The sequence below is a fragment of the Pestalotiopsis fici genome (assembly GCF_000516985.1).
Source record: "Pestalotiopsis fici W106-1 unplaced genomic scaffold PFICI_Scf_14, whole genome shotgun sequence".
NCBI lineage: Eukaryota > Fungi > Ascomycota > Sordariomycetes > Amphisphaeriales > Sporocadaceae > Pestalotiopsis > Pestalotiopsis fici.
This window is the reverse complement of record NW_006917104.1, coordinates 452,472-477,528: the sequence shown is the minus strand read 5'-3', so window position 1 is coordinate 477,528 and position 25,057 is coordinate 452,472. Positions and strand designations below refer to the sequence as shown.

The window sequence follows — 25,057 nt, the reverse complement described above, 5'->3', positions numbered from 1 at the left end:
ATGGCAATGAGGGGTAAGACTGTGACTTTAGCATGATGCTCTGTGATTCCGAATTCTGAATTATCTTGGACTATTGTGGTTCTCACGCTGACCATCTTCGTCTTGACAGGCATATTGTGTTCATATTTCAAACCAAAGTCGGCTCCCTAATATGAATGTTTCCATCATAATGTAGATACATGGTCTTTAAGACACGGCAGGCCTACAAGTCATTGCACTGGACAATAGCCGCGGAGTCTACTCTACTAATGACTCAATCAAGGAGTCGGTGCTTTAACAAGTTTCGGCTACGTAGGTTTTAACATAATCAAATCGCATGCCCGTGATTGACTAGGAAAAGGTAGCCTTGGACTTCTACGAAGCTTACCGAATTTGATGATGAACTGCAACCTCATAGGTGGACTGCATGAGGTTGGGGATGTGGTACGTAAACCCCCACTTAGGATCCGAGTTCTTTCCGGCAACCATCAAAGCATCTAGTATTAGTTAGTTGTATAGGCAACTGTTGAGAAGGACATAGGTGCAGAAAATCTCGGCTTGACTTCAAATATAAGTTGCGTTGGTCTCGATCTGATACCTTGAACTCTTTTTATTGATTTGTTACTCAAACAATTCAACCAGTTTGGCGGCAATTCGTTTGACAGCAGCTCTTGAAACTCTCCTTCCTTATTCCTCCTGCCAGAACCGACAAAGAAAATGATTGCAATCACTGCCCTCAATCTCCTATTGGCCGTGGTGGTATCCGCCCTGCCATCAACTTTGTCATGTGACGTTAGTTCTTCAAACGCGACCGTGAGCTCTCGCGAGGGCATGACATCTTTGGTCAACCAGATCCTGGACTCCATGGTAGCTCACGATCCTTATAGCCTTCCGTTGGCTGGAGTCTACTATGCGACTGAGAACTCCCATCCTGCAGCACTTGGCATGATGACAGCATGGCGCACCATCACCAAGGCAGGCGAGCCAAGCCTGTTGGCCATTGATACTACGAATGGCACTGCGTACTTTGCCTTGGATGTGAGCGAGGGCAACGATGAGGTCCAATCAATTCTCCGGGGGCGCATCAAGGTGGTAGATGAGGAGCTCACCGAGCTTGAGCTCTTCATTAACCGCAATCGTGGCGATCACGGATTTTCATATTCAGCCACGGAGCTTCCCTCCAACTACGCCGTCTTGATGTCGCCACCGGCCAATCGCACCAAGGCCAGCCGGGAAACGCTGTGGCAGCTGAGTGAAGCGCTCTTTGCCACGTCTAGCAACTTTACAGTTGACCTCGGAGCCGACTGCCAGTTCACGGAGCTGGGCTGGAAGGTTGTTGATACTGGACTCTACGGAAACGGCTCAACCGACCCGCTGGGCTGCGCCTGGCCTGACGAACATCCTACCGACTCCAATGCGCGCGTAGCTCTAGTCGTTGACGAGGAATTGGGCTTTGTGGTGACCAGCGGCATCATCCCGGGAATAGTCTACCCGTACTATGGCAACACTTCGGCGTTCATCCCCAACACGATGACCGCGGCACAAGAGGCGCAAGAGGCCTGGTACGAAGAGTCAAAGGCCAGCGGGGGGTTGCCATTGCTGGCACCAACTGGAGCCACGGGCGAAACTCTTGAAGTGCTCCAATACTACAATGGTGAGCTGCAGGCCATGCAGATTAATGTGTATCTGAGTGGTCCCGGGATGACTTCTCCGTGGCTGTAGTTTGTGGCAGCGAAGTATGCGAAAGGCCCTGAAATTCTTGCTGCATTGTTGCTAGGCGGTAGAGAGGAACGCCTGTCCTCTTCAACTCTACAAATTAGCCTCGCCTCTTCGGTGCATGAACATGGGGCGGCATTCCCACGGTAGTAGGAATAGAATACGCATCGTTGCCAAATTGAAGGGATTTTTCCCTCTCTTTCTCCCCCTTTTCCAGTCTTGACTCTTTTCTATTGTTTCCGTCTTCTCTGCCGTCCGCAGATTGACGCTAAGCTCGTTTGGGTGGCTCCCGGTAGACCCCTGTAACACTCAGTAACCAACAGGCTGGGCGCATGTTCCGTGGTTGATCATGAAGGGAGAAAGTTCCAACTCAATCCTTTGTAGACACCCGGACGAAGGCATTCTTCTACATCTTCCTTCCCAGCCTTTGAGTCTCTTTGTTTCTGCAGATGGAGATCGAGACGCATCGCTTCCCCCACAAAACCTAACAATGTTCCTCGTTACCTTGTTTCCTGCGGCTGCGGGGCTGTTACTGTGGCTTGCTTACAGCAAGTTGCAATACATCCGTTTTCAACAATATGCACATTTTCCGCAGCTTACAAGCTCGATGGCCCTTGGCCATCTCAAGACGTTTGGCGACTTTGTCAAACGCAACAAGCCGGGCGCTCATCCAGATATGGCTATAGTGGCAATGAATCGAGCTCTGAACCGCCCGCCGCTCATGTTCATGGATCTACGACCCATCAATGAGCCTATGGTGGTTGTTGGCGACTATGAAATTGCCGATCAGATAACCAAGGCGTCGAAGATATTCCCAACGAGCCCTCCGAAGTCGGCCGCTTCGTTACAGCGGTTATTGTTTGTGACAGGCGCGACTTCTATATTTTCTTCACACGTGAGTACACCCGACCGAGAATTGAGATCAATACTGAAACATGCTTCAGGGCGATGAATGGAAGGCACTTCGCAAAAGATTTAACACTGGGTTCTCACCCCAGTATCTGTCGACATTTGTGCCTGAGATTCTGGACAAAGGGATGATCTTTCTCGAACATCTAGATGAACTTTGTGCGAGTCAAGATGCCTTTCCACTGATCAACCTGACTACGCGTCTGACATTCGACATAATTGGAAAGGTCGTCATGGAAGCTGACCTCGATGCATTGTCTTCCGGTGATTCCAATACCGGCCCGCTGGTAGACTTGTTCGAGACACTTCTGGACGCATACAACGGCGACCGCCTTAACCTGCCATGGTGGCTAACCATAAGCAAAGTCAAGAAGCGGGCGGCACTGTCAGAGCGTATGACGAATATACTGCGCGCCATTGTGCGTAGCAAACATGCCGAGCTCCACGAAACGGCAAAGGGCACTGCCAACGCGCGAAGTGTTCTTTCACTTGCCCTACAAGACGTCAAAACTCTAACAGACAGCATCATGGATGAAACGTGCGATCAGCTCCGTACATTCCTTTTTGCAGGACATGATACTACAAGTATTCTACTTTCGTGGGCATTTTACGAGCTCTCACGTACCCCTCATGCCATGCGCGCGGTGCGGGCCGAGCTGGATGGCCTCCTTGGCACTGATACTAGCCCTGCCACCATACGTACTCGACTACTTGGGCGTTCAGATCTGGCCCAGCAGATGCCATACATCTCAGCGGTCATTAAGGAGACCCTGCGCCTTCACCCCCCTGGCGGCACTGCGCGGGTCATTCCGGCCGGCTCTGGGTTCTTTGTCCGTATGCCAAGCGGTGAACAGCAATGTCTGGACGGTTTATTGGTTTATAACTGCCAAAGTATCATACACAGAGACCCCCGAGCCTTTGGAGATACGGCCGACGATTTTGTGCCTGAACGCTGGTTGGCTGATAAAGAGCCAATTCCAGCCGGCGCTTGGCGGCCATTCGAACGCGGACCGCGAAATTGTATTGGCATGGAATTGGCCAACATTGAGGCGCGAATCATCATTGCGTTGACGGTCCGTCGATACGACTTCACCAAGGTGGGCTTGGGAGAGTTCGCCTTGAATGAGAACGGCCAGCCGAGCTTGAACGAGAAGACGGGCCAGTACAAAGTGACGGAGGAACTGTATTCGGTAAGTTCTCACATCGATTCTGGCTTCACTGCACAATCAATTAATTTAAGAGGTACAGACAAGACAGGTAACTTCAAAGCCAGCTGATGGTATGCTGATGAGGGTTAAATTGGCAGAGTAGTCTACAGAGTGGTGGGCGCGATATTTGGTTGACAAGACAACATCAGTCGTATCTCGTTAATCAACAAATCTTAAAGTGGGCCGTGTATACCTCGTCAAGCAACCGTAATAAATCCCCTGAATTTTATAAAACTAACCATCAATTCTCATATTCATATCCAAGATCTTGGCGAAATACCACCCTTTGAGAGCTACTAGGTATCTCTTGGAGAAGCCGCGGTACATGTACACCAAGAACGGAGAAATTATTTAGCGCCAGTCTAGGTTCGTGGCTACTTATCGCGAAGGTCATGCTTGGCTGGAACGAGGATATTGCTGATTTTTCCAACGAAGATGATACGAGAAGCACATTGCCCTCTTCCGGAGAGTCCTGAAAATTGATCACGTTACGTCCTTTGACCGAACCATAGAATTTTGTGCTAGATGCGAAAGGTCACTGAGTGGATCCACTGCGGAACAGGACTTCAAATCTAATCATCCTCAATCGTAATGAGTCTTGGGCTTTTCAAGTTCTCAATATCCTCCGGTTGCAAGCAGCCCGTGTTCCAGATTTCGTCAAATGAAAACGCCAGCCGCCATGCAACGACCAAGACCATCAGTAACAACCTGTCGCTTATAGAGATGGAACTTGCCGTCAACCAGGAAGCCATGCAAAAGCGGAATACGGCACGTATCTTGCCATGAACGAAAGTGCTCAAGCAATTGGAGCGCTTATGTTTGAGTGTGGCGGATCAAAAAAGAAGCAATGGATGATCCAGCCCGTCTTTCTCCAGCAGTCTCATATCGCCAAATAGAAGAGGACCACGGAATAATATAGCTGGCACCACACTGGAATCTGGTTTCGGATATATAAGGACCATTGGCTTCGACCAACCTCTATCCCAACACTAGACAGATTTTTTTCCCTGACAGAAAACAGAACGTTTTTGAGAGTCTCGATTACAACAAATATGCAGTTCTTTCTTCACGTACTGGCCGGTCTTGGACTGGCCACCCTCATTGGCAAGTCAAACGGCATTGCCTTGACAGTGTCCCAAGATCCAGGCAATTCAACATCTAGCAAGATGTGGGGATTGATGTTTGAAGTATGAATTCGCGGTTCCCGTCGATGTACTTGCGTCGCCCTGCTGACCATCTGATACAGGACATCAATCACTCAGGCGACGGCGGCATTCATGGCCAGCTTCTGCGCAACAATGGTTTTCAGGGCACTAATCCAGGGTTGACCGCATATTTTGCTGTCGGAGGTACCGAGCTTGCTGTCGATGAGTCGATTCCACTCTCTACGGCCATCAGCAACACGCTACAAGTCAGTGTAGCCGCCGAATTGACGGGCCAGGTGGGATTTGGTAACGAGGGATACTGGGGAATTCCAGTTGACGGAAGCGCCCACAACCATACCATCTTCATTCGAGGCGCCTACGAAGGCCCAATGACCTGGACTCTAGTCAGTGCATCAAGCGGGGAGGTATTTGCCAATGGAACTTTTGACGTCAGCAGTGAGAGTGATCGTTTCACCGAGTTTACCAGCACGGCAAGGTCAATGCGCACATCTGCCACTGATATTGAATATCATTTGACCTTTGATGCCGCCCAAGTTGCGGGATCTTCACTCTGGTTCGGTCTTCCCCAGCTCTACGCAGAGACATTTGCGGGACGGTACGTTACGCGACCAGTGATCTTTGCATGCATGGAAGTGGTTTGCTAACGGCATGATTTTCCCCAGACAAAATGGACTAAAGACATTCATGGCAGAGGCCATCAATGATATTGGTGGAAGCTTTCTACGTTTCCCAGGCGGTAATAATTTGTGAATTTCTCCAAGCCTTGGCTCTCAAGAATCTGTACTTACATCACCCTAGGGAAGGACCAAATGTTGCCAATCGTTGGAAGTGGAACGAGACGGTTGGGCCTCTTGTGTCACGTCCGGGTCATCAAGGTGAATCCCATCGTATTGGCCCCTTGGCAGATGCCATATTCTGACTTTCTTTTAGGTGCTTGGGGATACGGTAATACAGATGCACTAGGTGAGTGGGTCTCGCACGTATAGTAGAGTCAATACTAAACAATGGATAGGTCTTCATGAATATTTTGAGTGGTGCGAAGACATGGGACTCGATGCCTTTGTGGGTATCTATTCAGGGTATTCTCTGGACGGTACATCCATCACCGGCTCTGCCTTGGATCCCTATGTTGACGATGCTTTGAATGAGCTAGAGGTATGCTGGAAATATTCAAAAACTCTGTGAGTGATGCTGACACACATGTCTTCAAGTACATTCTAGGCGATGCTTCCACTCCCATGGGGTCTTGGCGGGCTAGTAACGGCCGTCAAGAACCCTGGACCATTACATGGCTCGAAATTGGAAATGAAGACGATTTTGCCTGTGGCACATATGCAGAGCGGTTCACGGCCTTCTATGATGCTATCAAAACTACATATCCAGATCTACAGCTCGTTGCATCAGCCACTGGGTTCGGGTGTCTGCCGGATCCTTTCCCAGAGAACGTCTGGATTGATTACCACGAATACAATATTCCAGACAACTACGTCACCAACTTCAATCAATGGGACAACGTCTCGAGAAGGAACAAATACATCATTGGGGAAATGGCTCGCTGGGGCGCTGAATGGTCGGATATGCGCGGGTCAGTGTCCGAGGCTATTTTCATGCTTGGTCTTGAACGCAATAGCGACTTGATCCAAGGCGCGGCCTTTGCGCCACTCCTGAGTCTCGTTGACAATCAACAGTGGACGGTATGTCGCTACTCCTTCTAACAGAAATCAGAATTTCTAATCTTTTGTTTAAGCCAAACTTGATCCCGTACCACCAGTCTCCAGACGGGCTGGTGTTGACGTCGAGCTATTGGACTCAGCAGCTTTTCGCCCAAAATGCAGGTGACATGACGCGGGCCGTGACTTCTGATACAGAGTTTGGTCCTGTTTACTGGAGTGCTGTGAGCGCAGGCACCTCGTACATGGTCAAACTCGCCAACTATGGTGCGGACCCGCAACCGGTGACGATCAACGTTGCAGGCAAGACTGCTGCAAACTTGTCGGTCCTAAGCAACGACGATCCAGATGCTGCCAACACCGACGTGACCAGCCCGATCGTAGCTCCGATCGTCTCAAGCATATCGGGAAACGCTTCATTCACTTTCAGTTTGCCAGCCTGGTCTGTGGCCGTTGTCAGAGCAGATTAGTCATTTGCTTGTGGACGGGGTAAGTTGGCGTGGATGACCCCCACGGCTAACGAGGGGCATTTTAGGTCAGCTTTCATAGGGTGATAGCTTGTTGGACTTTCCGTATTGGAGGAAGATATAACCAGAAGGTATTTTGCAGGTTTTCGAGACCTTCCCGGATAGAATGGAATTTGTACTTCGTATTCAAACATGGCACTCTGCCACGTTTGAGCCTTTGGATGAGACTTAGGAATACATAGCGTCGTGAGAAAGTTTTCGGATGCATTGAAAAACACACTGGATCAAGAAAAGATATTAAATCCGTTGCTATTTACTATTTATGCGCTATCTTGCAAGGATTGGCCTGAGCTGCACTCATCAACAAAACATTTACTAGCGCATGTTAGATTCAAAAGACAATCCAAGGTCATCGAGGTCAATGGGTGTCTTGAGTTGATATATTTCATGTAACTAGCCATGACCGGTCAAGTAGAATAAGACTTCAAGTGGCACAATGACAGTAGACTCTAAATCCCTCTCAGCTAAACGGACCAGTCCACCTAGAAATGTGTGCACGAACTACAGCTTCCTTTATGTCTTTCGATCGATTGATCCGGCATGATTATGGATGGACGAAACTCATTGTTGAGTACTGTTTCATGCACCTGGTATGTAGGGGTCAACCTGGTAAATCAGGCCGAACTTTCGCCATGCTTATTGCTTATTAGCCATCGTATTGTTCATCAAGTGGCGGAAATGCATAGGTAGTTACCTTCATGCCAACCACCAGACGGCTGCTCGTCGGCGTGCTTCTTGGCTGACTCCCACCAAATCTTCAAACACCACAGTGCAACCAAGGTATCCAAGGCGGGCCTCTGCAGTTCGGTCTTTATGTCCAGTCGGTGCTTGCCATCAACAAGGGTCTCAAAAGCGACCAGTAATCCTAATGCATCCGTCCACACGTGGCGATTGTACTTTTTGCTCCACTCGATACCGAACGACACTGGGTTGTCGCGACTCTGCGAGCTCTCCACAAAGCAAGGATCACTGTTCTGCCCATCCCTCCTGTTGACTGCTTGGATTATGAAACCAGATTTCTTCTTAATCTTCAATCCCAAGTCGCCCAGCGTTTTCTTTGATTCACTTTTGCACCAAAAGGATGGAGCGTCGGCAAATTTGGCATTCCGGACGTAGCGGCCCAGAGATGCGGTGCGATTGTGCTCCAGGGAGTAGAGATGCCTCTTGCGCACTTTCAAGGAGGGTTCGGCACCCGCCACATCCTGTACCGAATAATCCAGGCGAGAAAATGTGACCGTCGTGGTGGCATTCGTGATTACCGCTACGCCGCGATTGAGTTCGTAGAGGGGTTTCGGGTTGGAGTTTCCGGGATCTTCACGGATAATATGATGGTCTGAGAGAACAAGAACCGCGGGTGGCACGCTTTGGTGTGATGATGCATCATCGATTTCTTCCTGGTAGCCCGGTAGTGGTTCGTCGCCCACGACTGGCGCAAAGCTGGGAGATTTCGAATTCAAGGTAGCCATGTTCTGAACATTACCTTGTGAGACGAGCGACTCATGTGATCACGGTGGGATACATATATGCTTGTAATTTGGACGTGCAATCCAGTACCAAGAAACAGGCAAACAGGCCCTGAGGCTCGGCGAGTCTAAGCCTGGATAAAAAGACATTATAGGCAAGACCGGATCCCTGCGCCGACCGCTAATTGACAGATTCGACCGTCAAAAAAGCCTTGCCAAGTGCGTTAACACAATCGATCGGCATCAGCTATATCTTTTTCTTCTATTGCGGAAAGCTTTGGGCTCCTCTTGCGCATTCCGCGCCAATGAGATGCTGAGATTCTAAGCACACATCTACTGTTAGTGGGCTGCTCGCTTTTCCACCTCGCACTTTGCCCCACAATCCATGACCTGTGTGTGTATAAGTGGTCAAACGCTCTGCCCGTGGCGGTGCACCCATGCACTTCCAACGGCTTGGCTACCTTTTATCGGTGCAGCTGATGAGGCGCACGTCATGGATTATCTGTCATCCTGTTTGTGTTTCTATGGAATTTAGCATATACTATATATGCTTAAACTTGAGCTTGTAGTTTCTGTGGGCCTTATGATTTACTGGATGTGTTCTTTGAGCATTTTTGTGACGTCGGTAGGCCGAGCGCCAAGATCAAGGCCCGACAGAAATGGAAGAGCTCACCCTAGCTTTGCCACTACCTAGAATAGCTAGATTTTTCGGCTTCGCATTTGCATTGGCACTTGCTACACTATTCAGGTGGATAGAGCAAAGAACGTGACTGGAGACTTTGTTCTCTTTTCGAATAAATTTGACTTTCTATACAACTTGCAATCCTGGGTTCTGACTCTGTTTATCTTCATCTAGATGTACGAGATGAAGCGACGCATATCTACGAATACGTCAGCCCTTGTCTCAAGCGAGAAATATTCGGAGGCAGCCTGAACGTAGCACCAGTATGAACGACACTGGGAATATCGTTTCTAGTTAGAGACGACAACCATCCACCACGCCATCCCGAGCCACGTCATCATCATGCATCCAAATGCCAACAAGGTTGGAATACCGTCATCCGGTGCATAGGAACCGCTGGCCCACGCCCTCACAAGAGCGCCTACGACAAGTCCAATCCAGAAAACAAAGAAGCCGATCTCCTGCGCCCTGCGCCGCACACGGCTCTTCCTCCCTGTACCGATAGGCGAAGCCAGCAACCCGCCCTTTGTGTTTCCCTGAAGGCCAGACTCGGTGCTGTCAGCATTCGACTCTCCTACCGCATCAGCATGAACCTCGGTCGAAGCCCTCATGCACGTGCCCCAATCACCGTCTAGCATGGTTATTAGAGCCCATAACTGAATACCTTGAGCAGCAATGCTAAACATGGCCTGGCCGGGGAGTAGCCAGAGCCATTCGGTCCACTTCCTCGGGCGGCACGGGCTACGCAGCACCAGATACACGCATATGACGAGGAGGCGGCGACACATGTCGGCACCCGCGAGGGACCGGGTTGCGTAGCCCGTGAGGGCGTACGCGGAGACGGACAATGGGATTGCGACGGCGCCGAGCGCGCGGCGGACAGCGTTTAGAAAGAGGACTGGGTGGTGGAGAACGTAAATGGCAGGCGCAGCAAGAAGGCCCTCGACGTGGCAGGCTCTCGACCAGCGCACTTGTTGAAGGAGCCAGCGGCGCAACGTCGGTGGTGACTCCGTCGCGGCAATGGCGTCGGCCGCGTACAGGACACGATATCCCCGCCTCAGCAAAAGTGTTGTCAGGTGCCGATCCTCATTGACGCGCATCCAGCGACCCATCACAGTTTGCGTATACCACGGCAGCAGGATTGGTGCGAGCGCAGACGCCCGGAACAAGGCGCACGGCCCTGACTGGCATTCATTGGCGGCAAAAGATGACGGAAATGACCTTGCCAGGTAGTAGTCACTCAGGTATACAGCGGCGCTGAGCCGTGTCAGGAGATTGTCGTCCCGGTTGTGGATGACGAGTGTCGCACAGGCACCGCCGACATCGTTGTCCGAGGTGCAGATTGACGTGGTCGAAGAAATCGTGTTGCGGTCCACGATGGTGTCGCTGTCAGATGACCAGATCCATTCGAGACCAAACGTTTGGGTGATCACAAGGGACAAGATAAAGGTAGTAAACATGATTCCCTTTTTGTGCATGTGTGGCTGATGTACACAAAGATACCGGATGTCATGTAGAGAAATGTTGGACTCGTGAAGGTGCTGCCGTACCACACGGATACATGACGCGATGATGTGATCATCCTTGTTCTGCGACTCTGGGAGCGATGATGAGAGTTCGAGTGCCAGGTCGACCAAGGGTGTGTCAAGATGAATGACAGCAGATCTTTTGGGATATACCTGTGGATTTGCCGTGATTGATCAGTAACCGCTACATCTGTCAAATCGCAAAGGGAAAGATGTACATGGGAAGGGACGGCGATGAGGCGCAAAGGTTACCTTCTTAAAAATTTCGATCATGTACTCGTCTTCCTTTTCATCGCCATCAATTCCGACGAGGACAAACTCGCAGCCCAAAGCACGGCTATAGCTTTCCAAAGCTTGAGTGAATAAGTCGGCATCTTCTCTATATCCAATGACCGCTGCCATGCACTCTGGCTTGCTGGTTTCTGCCTTTGAGGATTTTTGTTTCGTCGAAATTCCAGCAAGCCCTTTTTCCATCAGATGGTCGACAGAGCTCATATCAGCCTCTTTCTGCTTGGGAAAACGCCGTCTATTCTCACTGTTGAACCTATTCAATTCTGCCAGGAAGATAATGATGAGAATTGAGATGGGGAACAAAAACCAAACCAAACCAACCCCACCTAAGACAGACAGCCGTAAGGCTGTGGCCTTTATGTGGTTTTTGATCAAATAGCATATAAAATCTTAAAATATATGGGAACAGTCTTGATTGAGAAAACGATGGATGGTGATCCTGTATGCTAAACGCAACGAAAAACAAAGGCTTATAAGTCCCGAAGGGACTTATAAAGCCACTCTAAGCTAAGCCTCCACAGCCACTTTTAGTGGGCATCTCCAGCACCCCCACATCAGAATATCGATGGTGAGAAAATTTGCGTTGGTACGAGCAATGCTTGTGTAGAAATACATGGCAAGGGCACAGCCAATGCAGTTGAGTATACATCGAAACACCGAGACTTGAAGCCCAGATTGTTCGGATTTTTCCATATCCTTTTCTTTGCTTCGTCCATTTGGCTGAAAAGGAACCATTTTGAGAATGAAAGTTGCCGAGCTGCTGCAGCACAGAAAGAGGTGAAAATTCAATTTGTTTGTATACAAGATGCAAAAGCGATATTAATTTGCAACGACCTTGAGGTCTTTGTAGTAATTCAACAAAAGCTGCGAGACGGGAGTGAACCCGACATCCGTCTGTTATAAAGCCAAGGGATAAGCTCTCAGAGAGAAATATCTTGGCGCTACTGGAATTCGGTTTCGGCAAATATTCCAAGATGTTAAAGAAATAGCACCCCGGTCCATGGTAACGGCTCGTCCCGCATGCACGCACCGTCTTTGCAGGGGTCTTTTCAATGTGATGAAACCACAAAAACGTCCGGCAAATCTGATCATGATGACTCGTTCTGATAATCAAGCCATCAGCCAACAAGATTTGACATTCCGATCATACGATTAGGACCTAGTACTTCATAAAGTACTTCATAGTCTGGTAATGCCAAGGTTGGGCGAGGCTTGGCAATGGTGGATCTTGCAGAATTTCTGATGATGGCGCTCATGTTGACGATAGCCGTGGCATGCCTGTCACAGGCCAAGAATCGATACAAGACGACTTCTCGGGGATTTACTGTTCCTTGCAGCTCACCGAGCGTTCCGGCCTCGTATGATAAGATGCTTGCTTCCAAGAGAGATCCACATGTTGCTCAAACTTGATTCCATGGTGTATGTAACTTCAATAGTCATGGGCGATATGTGTCGAAATTGGAGCCCAGCTATCGAGACTTGTGAATCTCAACTAGTGTCTTGTCAACATAGCCTCACTTTGCCACCAGGATCCGTTATAACTTGTCCGAAGCGCGATCAAAATAGACACAGAGGAGGGTCATGGACGTTCCATATTCCCTCAAATGAATGCCGGAGGAAAAAAAAGAAGGTTTCGGCAGTTGTACAGGTATCCGACTCCCGCTTACCTCATTACAAGTATTAGTGCTTTTATATTCGCTTGTCTTGGATATATTTTTCCCGTCGCCCACTCTGAAAGGAACGATGATGATCAAATCAAACCCAGCCCTTTTACCCCCCGACTAAATGAGGACGACTACGTAACAAGCAGAGAACAATGACTGTACACTTCTCCCAAGAGAACCGATTTGTCCCAATCCTTTTCATGACATTGATCATAATTTCCATTTTACACTTTACCGGGTTTCTCGGTTGACTCTAGTTAAGAATTTTCATGGTACGGCATGATGCATAGTTCCATCGAACGCATCCAGTGGCTAGATAGCCTTCGCGGCATAGCAGCGCTCATAGTGGCTGTTGACCATCTTTTCATGGGATGCATCGAGGCTCCGTTCAGGTCTTACTGGGCAGAGCCGGTGGCCGATAACCGACACTTTTATCAGCTTCCACCCATATCCATCATCTTTGCCGCAAAATCCATGGTAGCCCTTTTCATGGTCCTGTCGGGATATTCCATATCCGTGTCTCTTGTCCAGACCAGAAATGAGGCCACAATATCTCGATTTTACCAAAAGCTCGCCTCTGCAGCCTTTCGAAGGGTATTTCGACTCTACATCCCCGTCTTCATCATGGCCACGGTGGCTCAAATTGCATTATACCTGGGACTATACCATTGGTGGTGGCCTCAACTTGATAAGATTGGCGTTGTCCCTTGGGGCTCACCGGTATTGCACTTCAGATACTACCTCGCATACCTGGTGGACAGCCTAAACATTCTCGATATCTCCCCAAACCCAGGCCTAAATGATCAGCTTTGGACAATTCCTCGCGAGCTACGCGGCTCTTTTTGCGTTTACCTAACTATCCTCGCGCTTTCCGGCATTAATCACAATAAGAGGATATGTATTGTCCTTTTAATCTTGCTGCATACACTCTGGCACGGTAATTGGGATATCTTTGGCTTTTACTCCGGCCTCTTGATTGCAGAGGCGACAAATCACCCAGGAAACCACCAAATTCCACTGCATTCGGCTAAAGATATTCCAGCACCTATCATTGAGCGCAAGCTATCGAATCGTAAATCCGATGGTTCTCTGTATGCCTGGTCCTCCCGGTCTCATAGCAGAGTCTTCAAGAAGCTTTTTCTATCCGTGCTCTCATTTTGGTTGCTTTGTCAACCGTTTGAGGAATCCTGGCCTCCGGGTTACCAATTTCTCCAGAACCTTGTTCCGCCACCCTGGCGTGGTCGCCACTGGGAGTACACAAAATTCAGCATCAGTACTATTGGTTCAGTCGGTCTCGTCATACTGATCAACGACACGCCTGTCCTCCAAAGGCTTCTCAGTGCACGCCCGCTCGAGTTTCTCGGAGAGGCATCCTTCTCTCTGTATCTGGTACACGTTATTTACTACCGCTGCTTCCGGAACCCTGTCATGAACTTTACGTACGCTCTCTTCACGGGGAATCGCTTCTGGGTAGACGGGATTGCGCCGGAGCCACTTCCGGAGTACATCACGGTGAGTCTCCATCGCCATATAACAGTGGTACTTCCATGAGTCGAATGCTAATGTTTGACGGTAAAGTGGTGGGTTTGTGGCCTTGTAATGATACCATCCTCACTACTCATGGCAACATATGTTGCCAGGCATGTTGACAAGAGGTCAGCTTGGTGGGCACATGCCATCTTGAAATGGATGAGCTGAGTTTCAAAGGTAGAATAAGTAGGATATTGAGAGTGAAGGGCGGTGTCGATAGCGCTGAATAGCCCGGGTAGTTGAGTGACAACATGTGTTGAGTTTTGTAACCTGACGTCCCGATGTTGGGAGACTCCATAAACATACAGGGAACACTTGATCAATAGTTAGGGTTCGGATATATCGTACTGAAGATAATTGCATGAATATTTCCAAATATCCGATCAAGAGATTACAACGCATCCTCGCTATTTGCTTCTCCAGGCTGGCAATATCGACCCTTTGCTCCTTCATCCAAACGACCAAGCCACCTACGCAACGAATATCACATGTCTATCCTACAATCTTCAACCCACCACTTTTTCCATACAACGCATCAGCCACTTCAAGCGTTACAGTGTAAAGGGAGGTCGGTTGGGTGGAGCATTCGAGAATTTGTCAATGTTATATCATCAAAGGTCTGGAGGGGAGCGGGCCGTACCTTGAAAATAGCAAGACCCTATCCACAGATTGCCCACCGAGCTAGACCGACATGACAAGATAGGCCACGAGTTGCCAGCAGTAGTGTAGGGCCAACAACTCAGGTTTGGGATGAGGTCGTAATACCTGGCCGAAAGACACAAAAAAAGCTCAGAGTATTCGCAGTCAACCGTCAAAGCCCGCTCCATTTCTCAGGATCACACCCAAAGGTATGCCCAAGTGAGGTTCCAAAAATTGAGTCTTAGTGTTAGACACTGATGCTCCCTACTTCAAGTGAAGACACTGTCAGTCTAAAAGACTGTAAGCCCCACCGTGTCTACCCAGGCGCATAAAGCGGCCCCAAGTAGAGCTGGCGGGATGTACACCTTGAAGCGAATGCACCATTGGTCTGGAGGCTCTGAACCATCCAGACCGCTGGGCACTGCAAGCCTGGCGGCGAGGGCCTGGAGTACAAGGGGAACGACGATCGTAAGACCGACACGGGCACAAAAATTGAGCAGTGAGGAGATCGCTGCGGGTAACATGTTGAGAAATCGCGGTGGGTATGGAATATATTTAGCAAGTAATGATATGAAGAGAAAAGGAAGAGAGGAGAATCTACTGCTGGACGAGTTTCTTCGATTAAATAAACAAACTGGGGAAAACAATGTCTGGAAGGAGCCCCTGTTCGTTCATAATTATCGCAAGCCAAGGGCTTCGGAAGCAGCAACAGAGCTAATTGTGGAAAGGAAAGTTGAGCTTGTCGGAAGCACCTTCTAGAAACCTCTTCACAATAAGTGAATGCATCTGACGCGAAAGAAAACAAGTTTGAGTACGTCAGTTTTTTGAGTGATATATTTTGTGTCTTTTCGTACTATGATCAAGAGACAAGCGCCGGGACATGGTTGATGGTAAATAGGTAGTATTGCTTCCCAGAGACCAAAGTCTGTCATTATCGATGAATGACTTGTCTATCCAATCAGGGTCAACGAGCGAATGTCACAATCTTTCGCAGAGATGTCTTGACACCAGTTCATCCGATTCAGCATATTGTTCCCGCCTTCGTAGCTTTCTACCCAACACGTTAGTTAGTATCCCGTACTGTCGCTTGCCACATGTTCCAATGTACTTTGTCAAGCGGCATTCGCACTACGATCTTCCTGCCGTTCTTGAAGTACAAATTTCTCTTGCCCCAACTTGTCCCATCACTCGGGGAAGGTACAGTTTTTTGCGTCACCAGACAGTGTATGGGCTAGCGTGGTGGGTCGAGATTGTACCTGTAGTTTCCTTTCTTTGGAACGACCACTTCGAGGCAAGAACCGACCACAATATGCCTAGCCAGAGATATTTCAGGTGCTTGGTTGCACTTCCATCCCAGGCAATAAGCTCGTAGGGCTGCGTAAGGCTCAATCCAAACATCTAAGGTGAATTTAATGTGTACTAATTAAGGTTTGAAAGCCAAGCCAGGAACAATTGATGATTCACGCTGAAACTATAAAGGATATTCGCCGCCTTTCTCCGCCCATTTGGGTGTGTATCTCATCCCTTGGTACTACGAAAAAGAATTGTGTCAACCTTAATCTTCACCACAATGCGTGCAAACTTTTCGGTGCAGGTTCTGTTATTGTAACTTGTGCTGCCTAATTGACCAACATTATTGCGGTCATGCGGCTATAAGAAGGGACTCCTCCCCACCAAAGTGTGAGGGAGCCCAATTCATCACTTTTGTGCCAATTCTACACCCTCTCTTACTACATAGTCCTCCTCGCACCCATTCACCATGGCAGACTTTTTCAGAGAGTTTTTGAGGTACTTCATTGACAGAGTGTTACTCCTCGGCTTTGCAAGTGGTATTTTCTACATCGTCGACAGATTATTAGTTCAACGACGGGAGGTCATTGTACGATGGGGTCGCCGAGCGCAAAGGATTTTCCATATTCCTCCATGTTTATCTGTCTTTACCGAAGAAGACCCCGGGATGCTGGATACCGATATACGGATGGCTGGCTTTGTTTTAATCATCACGTACTTGCCCGCCATCCTAATACTAGGAGTTTGGGCTGCAGGGGAGGATATTCGACGTCCTGCGTTGTACACCTTCGGCATCGCCAGCCCGGCATTAATGTCAGTCTTGGTTTGGCTGTGCCTGATCTTATCCAAAAGGAATAGGCAGGCGCAAATACGACTGGGACCCCCGAAGGACAGATCACTGAGGGAAGACATTCGCGCGCTCTGGTCGACACCGTTTGTGGCTAGAGCGTTGCCGTAACACAAGTTTCGTACGGGATTCGCCCTTCCTCAACTTGTTTTTGCGCGCCACGCGAACTCTTACTCGACAATTTCCGGCCTTGGGAGCGAGTTGCTAGGTACATGGCCGAAAGCACATGGATCTAACCATGACTCTTCGTGTCTGTTTCAGTCACAATTGCTTAAATGCACGGTAAATCACCGATGGTACTGCACAATTGTTTCATGGTACAAGATCGACGCCAGCGTACCACGAAGCAAAGGTTCCATGTTTCTCAGCCGGAGCAACCATGTATTTGCTAGTCAAGCACCCAGTTGCCTTATTCGGTGCATCTTCATGCGGAATGTATTAAGTCTTCTCATTTGGGAATTTGCATCATACTGTTGCTGTTATAATTGGTGCGTCCTTTAACTATTTTGACGCCGAAACCCTTCTCTCCTGCAGCCATCTCAGCTTCAAAGCCAGTATGGCCCAGCGGGTATTCTTTCTCCGCGGAGGAGAACGACTGGAGTAAACTAGCATTCATAGAAAAAATATACATCAAGCATGCACATTGAGCTTCCAGATAGTATGTCCAAAGTTTTCCCGAGGTTTGCAAGTTTCCCGAAAATAGATGTATGCTTAGGTAGTCTGAACGGGCCAAACTAATCCATTTCTCCCATTAGAATACTCTTACAGATTACAAAGCACTCGATGCAAACGTATGGTGATTTACATAATATCATGCATGGAACCCATGACCTCGGCTGCTTCCTCCGCATTCAGACCCAAAGAAGATGCGATGTCAGCGGCACGGGATTATGCAACCACCGAACCTTTCAAAGACCCTGGATCAAATTAGCCAATGATAGAGTGATGCGCAAATCGGCAAAAAATGCTTGTTTGATTCTCCTCGTGGAAGAGAATGGTCTTAATAACTTTGCATCGACACAAAGATTCTCCATGCTACGTACAGCATTAATGAAGCTTACACACATGCGATCCAATTGTATCACGGATCTACACCATCTACACCTTGGTACTAACCGGGAGCCCCCCTCTCCTTTGATGATACGGCTTAGTGGTGTATCGTAAATGAGAAGTTCTAGGAACATAATAGTCGAACATTAAAAGTCGGTTGAATAAGTCAAGTCTAATTAAGCATCCCGTGGTTCCCGCAGGATCCTATCGGTAGGGTTAGCCTCACAGACGTTCGTGTCGGAGAACGCCCGAGCCAATCGCGACAAATCTTTACTCACTTTCACCAGCTTAGTCCCTAGCATCCATGTCACGGCGAGCATTAGTTTACGATCCTTTGAGAATGGAAAACGTACCAATTTTCGCCTTGTTTGGCACGCAATTGTTTGGGGTCATCCAACTCCGGTCTGTCTAGTTGCGAGTGTATCGCTCTAAGCAGATACTGTATCATGCTCGACACGTCTTTTTCCTTGGAAACACTTGAAAAGGCTAGTAGAGACATATTCCAACCGCTTTGAACTGTGTTTGGTAATTAGTTCATCATCGTCAGATCCTCGCTTCCCTTTTTCTAATGAGCTATGATGATCAGCGGTGTGATGCAGAGAGTACGGTTGTGATGGGGGATATCTGCGTATTGTGCTGTGGCGCTATACAACGTTGCTATAGCTAGGCCTCAAAATATAGCCGCATTAGGTTATAGCCTCATCTTTTGGATGCTTTAAGGGACTTCGCTAAACGGCATTGACTGGCCTTTGAAGGCAGGGGGTCTGGTCGTACTGGGGCCTGCGGCGATGGAGAGTGGGACAAAAGACAATATAGGATGAGGTGTAAAATCCATTGTTACTAGTGCTTAGTATATTCACAATTGCAAGTTTCCCCTGAAGTAGGCGTATGCTGTTCCTCGAATCAGGGTTGAAACATCCTATGAGGCTATAGTTGACAATGCAAGGGCGTGATGCGAGGACATGATGCGAAGGCTTTGGTAGCCCCATCCGCCAAAGCCAATTGTTCCGTGCCGTACTATGGCGTGGTGAAACATCCACATTTGATCCATGTATACTGCTACCTGCCCTTTTTAAGCTGCCACCTTTAGATCCTTCGGTAGTGGACCCTGCGGATAAGCACTTGGCAGAAATGCTTAAAAGGACCATCCTCCACGACGCACTACATATCCGTAGCGGAGCCCCCCACTCGTATAATCCTTCAGCGATGGAGTATCTCGCCAATGCCAGTAAGACATGGCTGAATGAGGCTCATAAGCTTAAAAGTTTACATTGGGACGAGACTCCACATTCCGTATTGCGGGCAAATGTCGAATCACTATCTCCGGCAACCTTAAAACTAGGTACCTACTGTGCCCCCGACGCCCATGTTATAGCGGGGTGAATGGCGTGATCGATCCTTTTTCTACGCCATACAAGGACCCTTCGCAACGGCGGGAGGGTAAGGGCCCCTTTTTTAATCATTGGCATCAGCACAATTCGTGGTGAGCAGAATAGCCTTTTGGATTTCTTCAACGTGCTAGCTGCCTTGAAAAGCTTTGCCTTATGGACCCCTGTGATTTCTTCAGACCTTGCAGATACCTAGAGTTTACATAAACCTTGTCTACCCATATGGATACTGGGGCTGCTCCGAACATGTCTAAATTCAGTTTGTGATATTTTTGACCATTCCACTATGGTGCCCACTAACGATGCTGGAATGTTTCACCGCAATTAGTGACGATGTAACACCACCGTGGAAGTGCCTCTACGGTGCTACGAAGGAATAATTTGATCGCGTGTGTCTCCCATCTGGAGAACCCTAGGATCGTCACAAAGAGGTCTTTTGCGGCACGATAAGACGGATTTGGCGTGTCGAAGGCATCGGATATGCCATCCGTGCTTCCCCATCCGCCGCAGTAGTCCACGGCACCAAATGCCATTGAAAGTACCGTACATATCAAGCATAGTCACTATGACAACCTTGTCTGCCAGCATAGCCGATTCGCCTCTAGGCAACCCTTTATTTTTGTGGACACAGAATGTGATCCGTGACTCCATTTGGAGACCATGATTGCTTGTAGGTTTCTCCACTCCCGTGGCAACCGAGTCAGTTCGAGCATCCTCTCAGTGCTCCTGCTCTCGACTGGAACACTTGAGAACCTCTAGTTCGAGCGCCTCTCTCTTCTCCAGCGTATCTTTGATTGCTTCCCTAAAGTCCCATGGCAAATAGTGGGAACTTATTCATCATCCAGATTTGTTACTTGTTCAATATGCAGGTTGAAGAAACTATGTAGCGGAGAGCTTTCGTAGCAAATATCGATAAACGGATTATATAACAGCAGCTCCCTATTCGACATTGTCCAAGAACTTCCCCTCATAGTTGTACTCCAGCCACTCATCGATAGGCCGCATATTCTTACACACCTTTTTCTGATGATAACCAGGGTGGATCGTTGCTTGGTAAGGCATCAGAGTCTCGTCAAAATTGCAAAATAGCACTTGACGCAAGTCCGCCACGCAGTGAACAGTATGAAGCCAGTCGTGCTGCGTTATATTGTACTGGCCTCCAGTAATATGGGCTGCCATGAATCTCCCCAATGACTGCCGGATGCTCCCCTTTACTGAATCAGTAACAAGTATCATTGAACTCAGTATGGACTTACTATGCAGTGTAAGGAATGGTATCCAGCCATTAGATAAGCGGACATATTCCCTTTGGCCGGGTTTCTCATAGATGGTGGAAGCTTGTAGGACTCTATGACATCGTCTTCGAGATAGACTTGGCCCTCGCCTTCTATATTGGATGTTAGTGTACACGACCAACTATGCTCTTTTCCAGCAATCTCACTAGGAAAGAGGGCGCGCCAGTAAGGATCTCCCTTCCTGAAATCCAAATCATCCAAGTTATCCTCGGCGAACCGATAGGTCTTTATAACATTTGATGAGACGGCAAGCTGATCCTCCAGTAGTTGGACGGGACCAACGCCAGTGTATGGGATTGATAGAGTCAATGCGGATGGCTGGGAAGAGGTCCGGGCTAGCAGTCCTACAACTACCAGCGCTAGAAAGAGGTTGGACATGAGCGAACAGTTCAAATGAAAGACTTTGCGCAGATATCGTGTATGGAGGTCCTTATCCACATGCTCTATGGGTTCGTCGTCATGCATGAGACGACCATATTGCTCGTCTTTTCGGCTTGTCATAATGGATTTGAAAGAAAACATTGTCCTTTGGTGTCTTGCGGCGCGCGAGACGCAAATCAGACAATTAGATGTGGTGAAAGTATAATTAGGATGGGAATTAGAATGATTCTATAATGTACAATCATGCAGGCTCTTAGCAGTATTTATGATAAGAAAACATGAAAGGGGTCGTTTCCCGGGTGCCTGCTAGAATGATCTTACGTGTGTTTTTATTAATCCGTTACCTAAGTGGCACGGAATGGTACGAGGTGGCAAAGCTGTCAATACATCAAAGGAAGGATTTTGATTTCGCAAAAATGAAAAGAACAATACCCAGCTTACCTCTATCAGGTAGTTGAATACCATTAGAGTGTGATGCTGCTTAATCACTTGAAGCAAGGGGGCATCGAGCATGGATTCTCAGTTTCGTATGCTTGGTACTTTTTCTGCAACTAGAAGATGAGATCTTTCACCATTATACTCAAAGTGGTTGGAATCAAGCGGCGCGACACAGGGAATACCATCCTTCAACGGGTTATACGTAAAAAGTAATGTATATGGTATCGTCGCTTCTTGTGCATGGTACGTTGCAATGAAGCTTCCAAGTCTGTTCATGATATTATTGGAATCGCTGTTGCGCTAGAGACACGAAGATAGGATGCTCCGTCCAAATTGTCTATAAAAGGCCTCTACTTCCACTCAGTGCCTCCTTCTTTCAACACAGCATTGTTCTCTCCAAGACACCAGTACACCTTTCTTCACATAAACACTCGCACGCAGCCAAAACACAAGTAACGCATAAACACGATGCAGTTCTTCGCCACCACCCTTCTTTCTCTTGCAGCTACCACCCTCGCTGCTCCATCTGTGGCTCCTCGTGGCCTCGATATTGGATCATGCTGCGCGACCACAGAGGGCGGCACCATCCTCACTCGATGTGTCGGCTTTGACCCATCTGACGCAGCCACTGTCGCTCGTCGTGGTGTTGGCACATTGGCGACGGGCGAGACTGGCAAGCTCCTTGCTCGATGCTCCCGCAGCGTCGATACTTCGTCCCCTCTGGCAGCCCGTGGCCTAGATATCGGATCTTGCTGCGCGACCTCGGAGAACGGCAAGATCATTACTCGATGTGTCGGCTTCGATCCTTCCAACGCCGCAACGGTCGCCCGCCGTGGCGATCTACCCGTTGGAGCTTGTTCAGCGGTCGATACCAACGGCAACCTGATCTCTTCTGATTCCAACGCTGCCACTGTTGCTTAGACTCAGTTCTGCAAGGTTCCATTTGGTACCGAATAGATAGGTAAGATACGCACCAAGTTTCTGGATTCATCAAGACTTACGGACTTTAGACTCGGAGACGTTCTGCAGGACAAAATGGTGCTGAAGCGTCATGCGGTGGTTTAGGTTGATTCTTCTTCAAGTAGCTTCTCGTCTAGCATACTACATACGCAACAGTAAATGCCGCAGGAACACAGAAATGCAACATGGCTATTTATGTAGTTATATTAAGCAGATGTTGCAAATATTTGCATCTAAGACGTGATCTTTTTGAAAGTCTTCATGCTTGTATACGACTCCAATAGTGAACACAAGTGAAGTAATCGGCGATAAAGAAATTACCGCTCATATCAATGTTGAAATCTAGATGGTTGTCGTGCAATAGTTATTTTCACATCCAGCAAAGACAGCGTGGTCAAATATATACCCGTGTGGAAAGCACTCCATTTTCTTCTCTTTTGACAATATATATCGGAAATTCTTTCCGCATCATCGAGATCCTTCTAAAGCTATAAGCATCCCGTAGGAACAATAACATGTCGACAACTGCTCTTTTTGGATATTGTGTTCTTGACTTTATGTTCCCGTGTCACTCAAAGTAAAACTGGAACGGAATGTTGCTAAAATTTCATGTCCACTAGGTAGCTTAAAAATATCAACAAAAGGAATCAACCCAATAGCGAACTAAACAGTTTCGGCTTTATCTTGAAGCATATACCGTCAAAAGCCTGTGAATCTGCGACTAGTAGATATGAATGATGTTTGAGATGGGTCACAATAATTGGCGATGGATTGTACAAGACCTAGTCAAAGAGAACAGACATTTGAAGGTATCATGACGAAAATTCCTTGTTTTTGCCAAGTCTCCTCGGCAGATCTGGGAATCCGTAAGCCGGGTTGGCTCATAACGCTCAGCCGCACCGGCAGCATGACGTCCCCAGCATGTCTGAAACCCAAGGAGCAATTACCAAGGTAGTTCCTGTCCCTCAAAGCTCCACAGTTTTCCGCTATGTGTATCCCTTGAAGCGGCATCAATGACCTTGACCAATCCATCTGTACTGTCAGCAACAGTAACAGCGGCCTCTGGGTAGCCAAAGGCGTCGGCACCACGATTGCCGAGGTCGGTTTGGACCCAACTACGCGTGCAGGCTTTAGCATTTTGACAGTGGTGGCGGGAAACCATTTCAGTCAACTTACCCCGGATCAATAGGGAACGCTGTGAGCCAAGGCTCTTCAATGTGGATCGCCTTGGTAAGCCAGTGGCCGACGAGCTTTGATGGAGCGTATGCAGCATTCTTCATGGGAAGCATGTTCTGCATAACTCCCGTTAGCCAGGGTCGGTAAGGAGTAATGCAGGAGGACACTTACAGTCAGGAATGCAGAAGAAGAGCCGATTGTCACCCAAGTAGGCTTTTTTGACTTCTTCAAGAGCGGCAAAAGAGCCTGGAACAGCCAAATGAAACCATAAGTGTTGGCCACGGTGTGCTCCTGCATCTGCTCTGCAGTAACCTTGGAGACTTTGACCCAAAGCCGCGCGATGCCAGCATTGGCAATGACAATGTCTAGATGGTCAATGCCACGACCTGCCAGTTCCTCGACAGCATTGGCCGGGTCACTTTGGACTGTCGCATCAATCTTGATGAGAATCAGCGTGGTACCCTCGGCCTTGGACAGATTGAACAGAGCCTGCGATGTTTCGTGTTTAGGATCCCGGTTGGCAGCGATGATGGTGTGGTTGGGCTTGGCAAGATAGCGTTCGAGTAAGCCCTTTCCAATGCCTCTATTGCACCCGGTGATGAGTACAATGGTAGGCGCCATGGCTGCTACTTGCTTGTTGCGGAGGTGGGATTGATGTTGAAGCCTCCGGGTCGTTTCGAAGTCCCCAAGAGAAATTCTCAATGGACGCTATTTGATATGAAAGCTCTGTGAGTAGTGCGGTCGTGTTCGGAAGTCAAGAGAAACTTGGTGGGAGCGGTACAATTGAAGTCACAATATTTGCAGTGCTGAAGAGGGGGGGGGGGGGGGGGGTCGCGGGTGATGGTTTCCCCGAGTTCGATGGGTTCATTTGTTTGCACTCCAGCGAGCATTACAAACCTGAATCCCAAATCGTTTCTTGTGATCATATTGATGGCGTTTGGTTGATGGTTGTTTGTTACCTTGCATATGACATGTCTCTCGGCCCCGTATGTACTTTTGGCGGGTGATGTACGCTAATCGTAGGTACCACCTAGGGGTCTCATGCAGGGTAAGCCATACCATCAACTACAAGGCATGAAATATAAGACATACGCGCCACGCATCGTACCGAGAGCCCCACCACAAAATCATCATGAGAGATTGCATCTACAACTGTTGCACATCCCTGTCTGGATTATTGCATTTGTCATACCGGCGGATTGTTTCGTCGATTATGCTTATTCTCATTTGAAAGCAGAACTATAGACCGGAGGAAAATAAAC

The 25,057-nt window shown here is 48.4% G+C and overlaps 9 protein-coding genes across 9 annotated transcripts; 5 read left to right on the top strand and 4 right to left on the bottom strand.

The window, feature by feature from the left end:
• Window positions 1-696: 696 nt before the first annotated feature.
• On the top strand, window positions 697-1,701 carry PFICI_14982 (uncharacterized protein; the record flags this gene model as incomplete). Its single annotated transcript, XM_007843563.1, has 1 exon — window positions 697-1,701. One exon carries the CDS (start codon window positions 697-699, stop codon window positions 1,699-1,701), a length of 1,005 nt encoding a protein of 334 aa, XP_007841754.1.
• A 601-nt stretch (window positions 1,702-2,302) lies between these two features.
• Window positions 2,303-3,915, top strand: PFICI_14981 (uncharacterized protein; the record flags this gene model as incomplete). Its single annotated transcript, XM_007843562.1, has 3 exons — window positions 2,303-2,590; window positions 2,640-3,794; window positions 3,862-3,915. 3 exons carry the CDS (start codon window positions 2,303-2,305, stop codon window positions 3,913-3,915), a joined length of 1,497 nt encoding a protein of 498 aa, XP_007841753.1.
• A 949-nt stretch (window positions 3,916-4,864) lies between these two features.
• On the top strand, window positions 4,865-7,118 carry PFICI_14980 (alpha-N-arabinofuranosidase A; the record flags this gene model as incomplete). Its single annotated transcript, XM_007843561.1, has 8 exons — window positions 4,865-4,999; window positions 5,059-5,573; window positions 5,641-5,724; window positions 5,777-5,853; window positions 5,909-5,941; window positions 5,991-6,133; window positions 6,190-6,672; window positions 6,726-7,118. The coding sequence occupies 8 exons, from the start codon at window positions 4,865-4,867 to the stop codon at window positions 7,116-7,118; spliced, it is 1,863 nt and encodes a 620-aa protein (XP_007841752.1).
• Window positions 7,119-7,840: 722 nt separating this feature from the next.
• Window positions 7,841-8,641, bottom strand: PFICI_14979 (uncharacterized protein; the record flags this gene model as incomplete). The annotated part of the gene is made up of 1 exon (XM_007843560.1): window positions 7,841-8,641. The coding sequence occupies one exon, from the start codon at window positions 8,639-8,641 to the stop codon at window positions 7,841-7,843; it is 801 nt and encodes a 266-aa protein (XP_007841751.1).
• A 969-nt stretch (window positions 8,642-9,610) lies between these two features.
• PFICI_14978 (uncharacterized protein) lies at window positions 9,611-11,341 on the bottom strand (the record flags this gene model as incomplete). The annotated part of the gene is made up of 2 exons (XM_007843559.1): window positions 9,611-10,999; window positions 11,099-11,341. The coding sequence occupies 2 exons, from the start codon at window positions 11,339-11,341 to the stop codon at window positions 9,611-9,613; spliced, it is 1,632 nt and encodes a 543-aa protein (XP_007841750.1).
• A 1,742-nt stretch (window positions 11,342-13,083) lies between these two features.
• PFICI_14977 (uncharacterized protein) lies at window positions 13,084-14,499 on the top strand (the record flags this gene model as incomplete). The annotated part of the gene is made up of 2 exons (XM_007843558.1): window positions 13,084-14,313; window positions 14,380-14,499. 2 exons carry the CDS (start codon window positions 13,084-13,086, stop codon window positions 14,497-14,499), a joined length of 1,350 nt encoding a protein of 449 aa, XP_007841749.1.
• A 5,985-nt stretch (window positions 14,500-20,484) lies between these two features.
• On the bottom strand, window positions 20,485-21,341 carry PFICI_14976 (uncharacterized protein; the record flags this gene model as incomplete). Its single annotated transcript, XM_007843557.1, has 3 exons — window positions 20,485-20,754; window positions 20,802-20,932; window positions 20,987-21,341. The coding sequence occupies 3 exons, from the start codon at window positions 21,339-21,341 to the stop codon at window positions 20,485-20,487; spliced, it is 756 nt and encodes a 251-aa protein (XP_007841748.1).
• Window positions 21,342-22,127: 786 nt separating this feature from the next.
• Window positions 22,128-22,580, top strand: PFICI_14975 (uncharacterized protein; the record flags this gene model as incomplete). Its single annotated transcript, XM_007843556.1, has 1 exon — window positions 22,128-22,580. The coding sequence occupies one exon, from the start codon at window positions 22,128-22,130 to the stop codon at window positions 22,578-22,580; it is 453 nt and encodes a 150-aa protein (XP_007841747.1).
• Window positions 22,581-23,562: 982 nt separating this feature from the next.
• Window positions 23,563-24,416, bottom strand: PFICI_14974 (uncharacterized protein; the record flags this gene model as incomplete). The annotated part of the gene is made up of 3 exons (XM_007843555.1): window positions 23,563-23,734; window positions 23,796-23,911; window positions 23,967-24,416. 3 exons carry the CDS (start codon window positions 24,414-24,416, stop codon window positions 23,563-23,565), a joined length of 738 nt encoding a protein of 245 aa, XP_007841746.1.
• Between the last annotated feature and the right edge of the window lie 641 nt (window positions 24,417-25,057).